General features: G+C 40.6%; 1 protein-coding gene across 2 annotated transcripts; it reads right to left on the reverse strand.

The window, feature by feature from the left end:
- Positions 1-5,443: 5,443 nt before the first annotated feature.
- LOC147883203 (uncharacterized) lies at positions 5,444-8,583 on the reverse strand. Of its 2 annotated transcripts, XM_087399199.1 has the most exons (2): positions 8,078-8,583; positions 5,444-8,046 (listed from the first exon to the last, which is right to left on the reverse strand). In XM_087399199.1, the coding sequence occupies exon 2, from the start codon at positions 7,924-7,926 to the stop codon at positions 5,773-5,775; it is 2,154 nt and encodes a 717-aa protein (XP_087255325.1). In that variant the 5' UTR covers positions 7,927-8,046; positions 8,078-8,583; the 3' UTR covers positions 5,444-5,772. The 2 variants fall into 2 exon arrangements, with proteins under 2 accessions (XP_087255325.1, XP_087255324.1); XM_087399198.1 differs by having other exon boundaries at positions 5,444-8,583.
- Positions 8,584-12,849: the final 4,266 nt, after the last annotated feature.

The following is a 12,849-nucleotide window of genomic DNA, read 5'->3' on the forward strand; positions in this document are numbered from 1 at the left end:
TACATTATCCCTTTTACAAGAGTGTTTGAGTTTAAGGCTTGAAACATAAGAATGAATTTGTGTTGAAGCCTAGTGGTTTGTTAAGGATATGTGAAACTTGAAGTAAAAGTACTTACAATGGAAGGGATTATATCAAGATCCTATTAAGGACATGTGAACATATAGTAGAATAATTCTACATAAAATCAGTGGATCAAACTTAATGGCTCAAAAGCAAAAAGGGATGATGGTGCAACCTAGGGGCTACTCTACGGCACTATGGCAGCAATCTTTGTAGTTACTATCAAAGGTAGTGTAACTTTTTTGTCAAGGAAAGAGACGCGAACCACTCCACATGACCTAGATCTGTATGACCTAGGTTGCACCGACTTGTTTCTTTCATGGATAAAAAGTGACCCTTAGGTGATGCTATAGCACGCCCTTTTTTGGTCCATTATTATAGCACAATTGGGGCCTTTTGACCTAATACTAGCTACCCATCAAATATTTGTTGTAGATGTTAGGGGTAATTACCAAACTACTAGTGGTAGTTTTATCACCACCATTAGTAATTTTATTTGAGTGTTCCTTAATGGTAGTTCTCCTACTACTACATACAATATTACCAATAGTAGTCCTAATCCCAATGATAGTACACATAATATTATTATACCGTCCAACTTTAATCATCATTATATCTATGAATGCATATATATAGGTCTATCTATATCTATACCTATTTATTCGTCATCCAGTACGTTTGCATTTATTTTTGGTGCTTTGCTTACTTTGAAACTAAAGATAATGTGATTTCATTATTGTTTGCATTCTTGTCAAACATGAGGAGCTGGAATGCATAAGAGTTGGGAGGCACATTATAATTTCTGTGTAGATTTGAGCCATTGAATAGCCTATTGATTCTGATTGTTTTCTTTCTTATTAAATCCTTAATTTGGTTATTTCACACCGAACATCGCCATATCAATTCTTTTTTTTTTTTGTTCTAGTAATGTCCTATCGCAACATAGTCTAGGGTTGATCAAACAAGATAAATGGGTGCTCACATTAATATATTTTTGAGAGTCAGAGGATAGTGGCTGTAGACTACAAAATCATCACTTTGAATAAATTTGGCAAGATTCTTCTGATAGAAGGAATAATTTCTATTGCACTAAAGATGAAAGAAAATTATCAAAAGGCTGATACAAGGCTCAAAATCACACTGGTGCTACTAGGCTTAATAGTCGTAGACTAGTAGTAGTACTAGTGTATTTACTAAGTAGTGTGCATGCCTCTCCTCATTAAAATTCATAGTCTTCAAAAATATATAATACATAAGTCAAAATATTCTAATTAGTTTTATCATCCTAATGTTGAAACTGACTTAAATTCATAGTCTTCAAAAAGGTATAATACATAAGTCAAAATATTCCAATTAGTTTTATTGTCCTCATGTCGAAACTGACTTTCTCTTCCTTCGTCTCCTATGAGCTTCAAACCTTTAATCCATTAATCTCTCAAATAGTAAGAATGGTCTTGTATTAAGAGACGATGATATCTAAAGTGATCTACAAATACTAAGAATGGTCTTATATTAAGAGGTGATGATATCTCAAGTGTTATACAAACCGTAAGAATGGTTTTGTATTAAAAGGTGATGATATCTCAAGTGTTCTACAAATAGTAAGAATGGTTCAAGTGTTCTACAAAAGTATTAGGTACCTCTTAGTGGCTGTAGGGAAGGAGTGATGATATCTCAAGTGTTCTACAAATAGTAAGAATGGTCTTGTATTAAGAGGTGATGATATCTCAAGTGTTCTACAAATAGTAATAATGGTTTTGTATTAGGAGGTGATGATATCTCAAGTGTTCTATAAAACTATTAGATACCTCTTAGTGGTTGAAGGGAAGGGGTTGGAAGTATGGGCAAAATCTCTAGGAACTACAAGATGGTTGCAAGAACAATTTTGAATGTCATAAATGACACTTGGGTTTTTCAACATATGGGTGAACTATTTTTAAACATTTTCTTTCATGGTTGATAACACTTTTAATAAGAAGAACCATTTTGAATGTCATAAGTGTTGATGCAATCCCATGCTATGAAGTCTACAGGAAGTTTTTTTTCCCCACATATGGGTGAAGTGATGTTTATGTTACTAAGTTCAACATATCAAGCAACGCATTTGTTTTGATTATTGAAGGAGTTTGATAATAAGACCCATTTCAAATGCAAAAGAATTGTTGTATTAGTAATGGAATCCGCTTTGGAGTGGAAATTCGGTTTCTTTCAAACCACATACTATTGTTGCATAATGTGAGTATGGCTCCAATTGGAAGTTAAGGTAGACTATAATTCACAATATTGGTATAGTTACACATAGTGACATAAGTTTTATTTTCGACAATTTTCCCAAATAGTGGTTTCCACAAAGCTATGTTGAATACCTCGATAAGGAAATTGTGGAAAAGCTCGCTCGCTTTTTTGGGCCCGCTCGCTTTTCCTCGCTCGCTCTATCGACTGCCTCAGTCTTAAACTGATGCAATGCAAGCCGATTATCTTTTGTAGTAGACCATAGTTAACCTATAATAACTTTGTGAGTGCTATACACACTTCCAAGAGACCCTCAGTCTATAACTGATGTTTGGTGTTTATCCTTTTGGTGTGTGTTTTGTCCCATAGGCCTGTGAGGCCTCCTGAGGACGTCTCTCTCTCTCTCTCTCTCCTCTCTCTCCCCCCCAGCCCAGCCCAAGCCCCAACACCTGACAAAGATCTGCTCCAGTTGTTTGCCTCACCGAGACCTGCAGGAAGATCAAGAAACACCCCTTCAGCTCCCTGATCTGTCAAGAACCTGTCAAAAAACGCCAGTCTACTCCAAAGTTCATTGGACTATTCTAGAAGATAACCAGGACAGCAAATCAGACTTGAAAAGCACCGATAGGGGAAGGAACCACTTGGAATAGTAAGTGTGTCACTAGCGGGCAGGAGCCCCCTTCATTCCATTGTCTTGTGATCATCCTGTTTCAGTTAATGGATAGGAAGGGCTTTGTGCCCTTCCCCCCTGCGTAAATTTGAGCAAGGGAAGCTATAATAGGAAAGCCAAAGAAAGCCCCACCTAGGTCTCTACCTCCTATCACCCATGCCACATTCACACCATATCCATACTCGTCTCTCCATGGTCACACGATCCCATCGGACGCTTGGGAGCATCTATCTTCTCATCGACGTACACTACCTTTAAACATGAGAGGAGGAGCAGCCCCACCTCATCCATAGCTTGAGCAAAAATATATCACAGCTCCATAAGGTGGTCGAAGCCGTGGTAACAGCCCCGAGCAATGGTTGAGGCAGTGGAATCACAGATAACTACCATGTAGTCGACCATCACAAGGACGTGCAGATGAGTGGATGTCGTGAAATGAGAGCCTACGAAGACAATTGTTTCAGCCACCATTTTGGAGCAGTAAGGCTCTCAATGTCAGAGTATAAAGCATCCCTGCCACATCCGCCACCCCCATCGATGATGCCACCAGCTTCGTGACGATACATGATGACATTACAAAGTTCTCCACGCAAGGAGATACCCTCCTTGGTGACTTCAATGCACACACATGCAATACACAGGTGGTACTACAAAGAAAGTGGGATGGGAGGATCTGCCGCCACCAAGGGGCTGGGGTGGATGATCTTAGTACTATTAAGTCTCCTCATACATAATTTTTATACACTCATGTGCCATGCATGCTAGAAAATCCATAGGAATTTTTTATGTAAACAATGTTTGAGAAATTTTTAATGTCTGTATGTGGCTTGGGTTAGTTAGTGGAGGTGTATGGAGAGATTCTTTACTTAGGGTCTCATTTGTGGAACCCCTTTTGTCACTTCCACTTCCTATAAAGGGTTTCTGATGAGGTTGATGTGAGGATGGGGTAGTGATGTTTGAAGTTTGGGAGGATGATTATCCTAGAAAGATAACAGAAATCACATGCAATAGCTCTGCCAAATAAGTGTCTACCACTTTTGACTTTGGAGCTGCACAAATAGGTGCTGGTAACTATCTCAACAAAAGACGAGGAAGCTTAGATATGATGCCACTGCTATCAACTAGATGTGACTCTCCAACTTGTTAGGGAGTTATGGAACTGTTTTTTGGTTCTGATTTGCTATTGTTCTACTTCACCACCTTGCTCTTTGTACCCCAGTGGACTTTGGTTGTTTGTTCCTCTGATAATTTCTCTCTTTTTTGTGTATTGATTAACCTTGTGGCTGGTTGTCGTAAAACAGTAATTTATCTAGCACAAGGGTTCAGCTCGAGTAGCTTTATGTGTTACAATGACAGACTGAATTTGCAGGCAGGTCAGAGCCTTCTTTTGTGCATGCAAACAACATTTATTTGAAATATGGGCAGGGCAACCAGCCCTGATAGGGCTTACAAGTTCTATGGATTTTGAAGTTGCAACTGGTGAAGGTATAGTTGAGGTAAACTCCTCTAAATACTCAGTTTTCATTACTGTATTTTTGCATCGGATATAAGAGACCATTTTGCACATAAAGTGTAAGGGGAGAAGGTGCATCAGATATAAGAGACCATTTTGCACATAAAGTGTAAGGGGAAAAATAACTATCGAGCTGATTAAGCCAAGAGATTAACACGAGGGGCTCGGCTTTTCTTCTTTAAGTAACTGAGTGCATTGAAGCCAAGCTTGGCAAGCTTCCCTTGTTTATCAAGGGTTGCTGATCCAGCAAGAGTGTGTTACAGAGAGCTGCGATTTGCCCCTCAGGGATGAGCACTTTGTCTACGAAGGATAGGTCTTGCTTGTCGGAGATGATTTCTATCAAGCAAAAGATGGTAGGGGGGTGGCTGGTTAAGCTTGCAGCACCTCCATTCTCCACAGGAGTAGGCATGGTGTGGCTGCGAGGGGCAATTGGGGTGCTCTTGGGGTAGCAGAGGGAGCTGCATTTGTAGTGGCAGGACGAGGAAGGGCAACGACCTCTGGTAATGTTGGCGGAGGGCTGGAAGGAGCTGGTTTCATTAATGGATTCATCAGCTTTCACATACAAAAAATAGCAATAAATAGAAATAAGTCTCTAAGTAATTCCAAAATTAACTAGAGTCGAACTCTGAAATAGTTAGTATGTAACATTCACTCCCTCTTAACAAACGAGATGTTCTCATCTCGAGAGCAAACTGCAATAGTTCTAAATAGACTCGTTTAATCAAGAAGAGACCCAATCACTGTAAGAAGGGTTCCTTAACAATCCAGTTGTAAGAAAATATGCTTCAACTAAACTTTTAGAGTCTAGTAAGATTACAACTAGCAAAACCTCAATGCTAAAATACTACTATATTGAACTTTAGAATGCACCCAATTATTTTTAAAAAAAACTTGCAAAGATGGAGATGTGGATACACTCACTCAATTTAACAACCATATAGAACTCAAGACCTTTAGTTTGAGCCTTTATAGGTGCTTTCAAGAAAAGTGAAGTACAACTCAATTAACTTTAATTAGAATTCAGGTCTCCTTCCTTGCATAACCAGAAATCCTATAGACAGTTACACACTAATACCAAAAGTACTAGACAGTCTCATGAAACTTCCCATTCTCAAAACAAAATCAAGTAACTCTCTTGACATAGCCCTTAACGCCTGACTCTAATTGATGAGGTCCAAAACCTTACAGAAGTATATTGTCATGGCCCCACATTCAACAAAATCACATTAGGCACAGCCTTCTCGTGAAGAAAGACTCTTCTCTATCCTTTCTTTTTCCCAGAGCATCTGCTGCCTCCTATGGATACACATCGTGCATTATCCTTCGTAGTGCAGTCAACTCTAACACCTCAGCATTCTCTGCCTTCAAAATGCTCATGGGCTCTGGTGATTCTCTGAGCACTAATTGGAGCACTTCCATATATTCATCTGGGCACTGGACTTCATCCAAACTCTCCACTGTAAACTCGACGACATCAGCTGCCTCTTTTACCAACTGTGTCTTCATTTCTCTCTTGGATCTTTTTCTTTTTTGAGGAGAACCTTTGGTTGCTTCTATCGTCTGCCCCACATGCAACAAACTCAAAACAATAGGCACGGCCTTCCCCTCAAAAAAAACTCTTCTCTGATAAGTGCGCATGTCCTTTAGGGTGCCTACTGAATCAACCACGTTTTTCCTGTTTCTGACTTGGATTGCTATGCAACCTATGCAGCTGTTATCACCAATGTCATATTCTCCCTTATGATTAGGCAACACAAAAGGTATGATGAGATCATATGCCTCCTGCCCTTTATTGCATATCATGGCCGCACAATTCCTTATAAAAGTCTTGAGAACGTCACTTGAAGGGTATCCACCATAAAAGCGATAAAATGCATTGAAAAACACACGTGCTTTTTTCAGATGGCCTGACTTTGTGAACCCCATCCAGTTCCTCAAGAAAGCTTCAAGAAACTCTTCCAACCCTTGAGGAGTAGAGAAAGCCTCCCAGTTCTGTAAACTGTCCATGGCATTAAGTAGTAAAAACCGTGCTACTAGATCTCCTCTTTCTCCTGCACTCGCAATGCCATTCAGGAGTAGAGAGTTTAAATGTCGAAGTTGTGTAGTAACCAAGACTTCACTGTGCAGAACCTGTGCTGCTGCTTCAGCTAAAACAGGTTCAGGTAGCGCATGCGTGAGCACATAATCTCTAGCTGCTGATGTATGCAGACAGATGCGCATATGTGATGCAACCAGCTCTTGAGCAACCATTGACTGTGGGCAAACATCCACACCTATTCGACGGCCAAGAAACACTAATGACATATCTCGAGACTTCAGCTTTTCTTGCCCCTGCACTGACTTTACTTCTAGCCCTCCAAGCAGCTTGACTTTTGCCAGATTTACCAATTCTTTTGTATTGTGACCTTCCAGAAAAGCAGCCCACAATGGCCTGCCACGAACGAGAAAACGTTTTGGTTCTGCAGCCTCGTTCAGAGTGGTGGGTTGCGATGTAGCAAGTACATTAAACGTGGGCATTCTTGATAACGGCCCAAAAAGTTGCTGGAGACCGATCCTCACTTTAGCACTTGGGTCCTCCCTATTCACAGGGGTACAATTGCTCACCCTTGCAGTTGTATCAATAAACAACACAAACGATCCCATGCATTGAGCTCCATCAACCTTGAGAGGCAGCTCTGCGCAGGCTCTTCTAAAAACAGTAAAGCTTCTGTGACCTGTACCATGAGCTTGAGTAAGAAGCTCCCTGGCTTCGTCTATCACGAACAAAAACTGAACATCAGATTTTTTGAGGGACTTTTCGAATTTGTTCCAGACAGCAGAACATGCAAGCTTCATCTCGTCCGAAGAGCACTCTGGTCGCTCTAAAAGTCTGTCTAGTATGCCACCATAGTCCTTGGTCTGCTGTCTGTGAAACAGCTCGGCTCTATCTGGAAACGTTTCTTCGCTGGCCAACCAATCAAAGCAGGCCCGGAAGATGGCGAAAGCCTGCTCAACTTTGGTCATCGTCACAAAGTGCTGTCTCAATTGTGGGTGCGAGGGAGGGTACCCTGTCGATGTGGCTTGAAGCAACGAGAAATAGAATACCACCATACCGCTAGCGGCATGTGCAACCTCTTTCATTGCCCTAGACTTTCCCCAGCCGCTAGACTGGACTATTGGAGCGCATGGCGCATACCAGGTCTTAGAATCTTGAGCCCAGTTTCTGAAACACCGATCAATATACTGCTGAACATAGAAGACAACGAAGCCTTCTGGGTCCTCATATTGTCTGTCGAAGGCCTTTTCGAGAAGATCCAGCTCGGTTGGAGAAAGACCCTGGGCGGGAGCGTCGGCTTTATCATCGTCAATGGCAACCAAGCTCTCTATGATCCGTTGCATCCATTCTTCTATGTTCTGTGCCGCAAAGATATGCTGTAACGTCTGTGGAGGATAATTACATACTCTGTCCATCAAAATCCTAACCCTTTCTTCAGAGAGGGTGCCCCCACTGGCGACCACAGCACTAATGATTCGTAAACGACGGACACTGTCCGAAGTCAGAATCTCCGAAGGATCAAAGGCAACGGTGTGCTTCCGCCTGTCCCAGCCCTCCTGTAAGCACTGCCGGTCGTCGCCCATGCTTTTTCAGAAGAGGCTCTGTTGCTGGGAGCCAACAGTTAGAGAGCTGAACACAACCAATCTGTTGTGTGGCAAAAGAGAGAATAACAAGATGAGTGTCCCCCGCCCACAGCTACACGACCTACAGAAGATGCAACCCCGCAATGACTACCAGCAGCCTGTCCATCCAACCCAGCAGACGCAACCCCGACATCACTAACAATAGAATCTACAACAGAACCCCCAACTTCCCTAGCCTCAACTCCCAAACTGAAAGACACACCCACAAACCAACCAAGCCATCCATCGAATATATAGCCACAGAACGCAGAAGCTACAAAAATTTGAAATCCGAACCAAAAATCCCATCGTAGCACTCCACAAGAAAAGCCTCTAGAGAAATGCAAAAGCATCGCCATGACAATAGCCTCTAGAGAATCCCGACCAAGCAAAAACTTTTAATCAACAGAACAAAAACGTTTGTTCTGGGGCGAGCATGCAGAAGCTCGCCCCAGACGATCACAACAAACACAAAGACTACACAATACATATATCACACACAACAACCACACGATCACAACAAATCGAACGGTGGACAATCAAAATCCCACAAACACACAATCCACAATCTAAAAAGCATGGATGCACTTTAACCAATCACAAGCACACACACGGACCATTCACAAGCACACACATGTGTCCAACCACCCACTCACAACAAAACACGTCTACCACTCACAACAAAGCACGTCTACCACTCACTCACCAAACCGTCGCCATGTATAACCACGCGAACAAACCACACCATGCCACATGTAACCACGAAGTTTTTCGACGCATAGCTACGAACCAACCACGCCATGCCACATATAATAACCCCATGCCACAAAAAAGGCTAATCTATAAATGACACACGTACCGCCCCTCCCCAAGCCACCAACGATCAGAAATCGACCTTGGTCGTCAATTCTTGATCAAAAACTGGGCCACCAGCTCCCGACCTATGGTCGATTGCCGGGTGGCACCGGTTTCCTTCCGAGAATCGGCTCCCGACACCATGTTGATGTATGTTCTAGCCAACCCTCCGAGGGAATAATATGTGACCCATAGATCATAGGAGGTGTGCAAATGAGTTGTTGCATGCTCATGAGCTCTTCTAATTGTTTCATGCCTTCTGTTGTTATGCTGTTGAAGTCCCCCAATACGTAAGTCGGAGTTTGTGGGGGATTTTTTGCTAGTGGTGGCTTGTAAATATTTTTCTCTGACTTTCCGTTTAGAATATCGTCAACAAACATCGAATGCCATCCTTGAAGACTATAGTATCTTCTTAGTCGATTTTGTGCGATAGATCATAGACCCACTTGGTCCATTGTCCATGATGATTCTATCCATAGACGCTCCATTTCGTTGATGATGCCTCGGTCCATCTTTATTTGTTTTAGCTCAACTTTTTCTAATAAGAATAGATTGTCTGGGTCATGGATTCTAGACAGTGTTGTGTAGACCAGGCCATGTGTCTTTATACGTATTGGGTCGAATGCTAATGAATCCATTGATAGCCCCTATGCTCTGTATATTGTCCTAGCAACACCTGGTTGGATTGGGAATAAGGATGACTTAAAGGGATACCAATGCCATGTAATTGTTGTGTCGAGACTAAGTATCCATGTGTAAGAGCAGTGGACAAGTGGCAATAGCATATAATAAAGCTCTAAGGAGGTAGCCTCAGTGCTTTATTATCTTTTTAAGTCTATTTCATTCAATTGTGCTTACATTGGACTGGTACTTGTCATGCCATATGGGGTTCTTGTTGTATTGTGCATGTTCCTCCATCGAGTAAAGAAGGCATAACTCCCTGTAATGGTTCTTGGGGCCCTTCGTGCTGTAGCTGTTGTAATGTATAACCTTTTGGCATCTTTGTGTCCTTGTTTTGTTTCCAAGGAAAGAGAACTCACTCGCGTACTCTGCCACAACCAAACTGGAGGGTTGTTTAATATACTTTTTTATTATGCCATCGAAGAAGATATCTTGGCTGTCAAGGTCCATTTTCTCTAGCTACCAACTGTGCTTAAGTAGCAATGTTCAATCTTCTAGAGGGCTAGTGTGCATGAACTCCTTGGTGTTGCTTGTCAAGGGTAAGGACAAACATAGGTACATTGCTTGTTGTGCACTGATGTGTTGAGTATTGAGAATCACATTGTTCAACTTGTGTAAAGTCTCATTGGCAGGTGTTTTCCCATTGAGTGTTTTGTTCAAAGCTTTTTTAACCACCTCTACGATGGCCTTATAAGCCTTAGCGATGTACGACGTACAGTAAGCTGCATCTCCATGTGGGATCAAAAGAAATTGGACGTTTGGATTTGCTCCCCATAGTTTTGACAATTTTAGATTAAAGTCGCTAGTGTGTGAGTCCTTGGGATGCCTTTTTAAGCAAAATTTCCATTGTTTGGTCATTGAGAGTAGGGCTAATAGTTGTAATCTATGAATGATTCAAAGTCAAGTTCCAATGTGGATGTAGTTTGATAATCCTCTCGAAGTTTTGTTTATCCTTTTGATCTGGAAGTTCTTGCTCTAATGGAAGTAATATTTGTGTGGTTCACATAGGAGCCCTTGAAAAATTCAAATCTACATCCTTTGCCACGTTTATTGCAAGTTTTCAGGTGTTTATGTGTCTAAAGGTCCTGCCTCAGCAAGTCCAGTAGTGAAAGGCTTGTTGTTATGTATGTCAATGAATCTAATCACCTCTTCGTCAGAAGAATTTCCATAAGCTGGTGCATTGTTGACCCACAGCAAGCCATGGTCATGCTGGCTGCCTCTGTTCAATCGAGAATGTGATGAAGAATGAAGGAGGCCCCAGTTGCCTTAACATTACAAACCAGTTTTTCTTGAGCTTGTGCTTATAGTCCAATGAGGTTCTTAGGCAAGTGAAGTCATTATATCCAACGTTTGACTGGAATAGTTTTTCAATGTTGTGTCTACAATTGCATCTCTGGCATGCAGTTCTTTGTCTTTAAGTTGTCCTTTTCTCATTCTCACCAACGTAGAGGGAAAACCTGACAAACCATGATTTTCACTCTTATCCTTTTTGGTGAGCTTCCATTGGGTGACTTTTTCATACGATGTGTGTGGGGGGATCTGGTAATCTCTTGTGTTTCTATAGAATATGTTTGGGAAGGTTGTTAATTGTAGGAACTCACCCTTAGTATTTTAGGGCATATGCACATAGTAAGATGTCAAAGGGTGTGTGTGTGAGGGTTGTCTCTGTCGACCTCCTCTTGCAGTTGCATTGTGCAATGGCTATGGTAATGCAATGAGTACGATTATGGTAGTAATCCATGTGTATTCTTTGCAAGTGTGTGTTTAGATTAAAAACTCCCATCAATAATTGAACCATACAATTAATTCCATCAATTGGATAAAAAAGTTTTTTTTAAAGGGAAACATATGAGGAATAAATGTTTAAGACACCTAAGTTGAAAAATGCAATAACCAAAGTTTGCAAAAAAAAATCACCAAAATCAAGAATTTTCAATAATATTGAGTTTGACAAAAAGATTTCAAATCCTTAGGCAGTCCACGTCCCGAGGTCAAGGTCCACTTACCTGCCACCATCCAAACAAACTAGATGTTAGAACATCATAGTTACGATTGGGTAGACAGGTAATGCATGTTTTCCCTAGCTTGTTATCGCTTTACCTAGGAACATAGACAACCATATGGATTCTTACATTATATATATATAATGTTTAAGTCACAAGTGGACTAAGGATCAAATGAGTGCATGGGTTAAGAAGGGATTCCACCATGCTCTCACAATATGTGACTATCCTCTTGTTTTTATATTCCTCTAGACTCTACAATGTTCTAAGTGTCTTTCTCAATGTCTTTGGTATATGTATTTTCTTGTGACTCTTTCTCCCAATGAAAAAACGTGATCGCTCTTTCAATTACATTGTCTTCTCTTCCATTATGTAGAGCCCTCACTGGCTGCCAATTTGTTTGGGCCTCATCTACCATCAACCCGCAAAACTAATTTGGTGGTTTAATCCAAAGTTTGAAACAACTTCATTCAATTTAATAGTATGCCAAAAAAACACTTGCAAAATTTGGTGTCCTCTTTCTTGAATGGAAATTTTTTGTAACTTTCGCACACCGTAGTCTGCAAAGAGAAGTTCCACCGGACTTATAATGTTGGATGTGTCAATTTTATGAGCAAAAACCTATGAGCAGGTTTATCCGAGTGTGTTTTTCAAGAGACTTTAAAAAATGTATTTCTTTAGGAAACATGGTTTTTACACTTTTATTCTCACTAGAACTAGATCCCTTTATCATAAAAATATATAGACTAGTCACTCATTCATTTTTACACAACATAATTTTCTTATTTAGAGACATCCCTTTGTACCCTTGTTATTACCTTAAAAAAGTGTTGATTCCTTTAAGAAACATCCCTCATAATCACTCTCAATGTAATAATACTATGATATATAATTACTTATTAACACATTTATATCATACGACAATATCTTTTTAGTGTTTTTATAGCATAAATAACAAGATATTTATGGACATGTTTCTAAAGAAGTTTAAATTACTATAAATAAGTATTAACTTGGGCTTATATATCACTCTCATAAAATACATGTAATATTTAATACTATATATGCAAGATTTTCCAAAATATAACTCCGCAGATTTGCTCAAATGGGGTGTTCCGATCAATTTGAGTGGTTGAATGACTATATTTGGACATTGGATATGAAAGTTATGTCACTC

Source organism: Dipteris shenzhenensis, chromosome 28 (genome assembly GCF_047967505.1).
Source record: "Dipteris shenzhenensis isolate YYH24624 ecotype China chromosome 28, Dip_SZ_1.0, whole genome shotgun sequence".
Lineage (NCBI taxonomy): Eukaryota > Viridiplantae > Streptophyta > Polypodiopsida > Gleicheniales > Dipteridaceae > Dipteris > Dipteris shenzhenensis.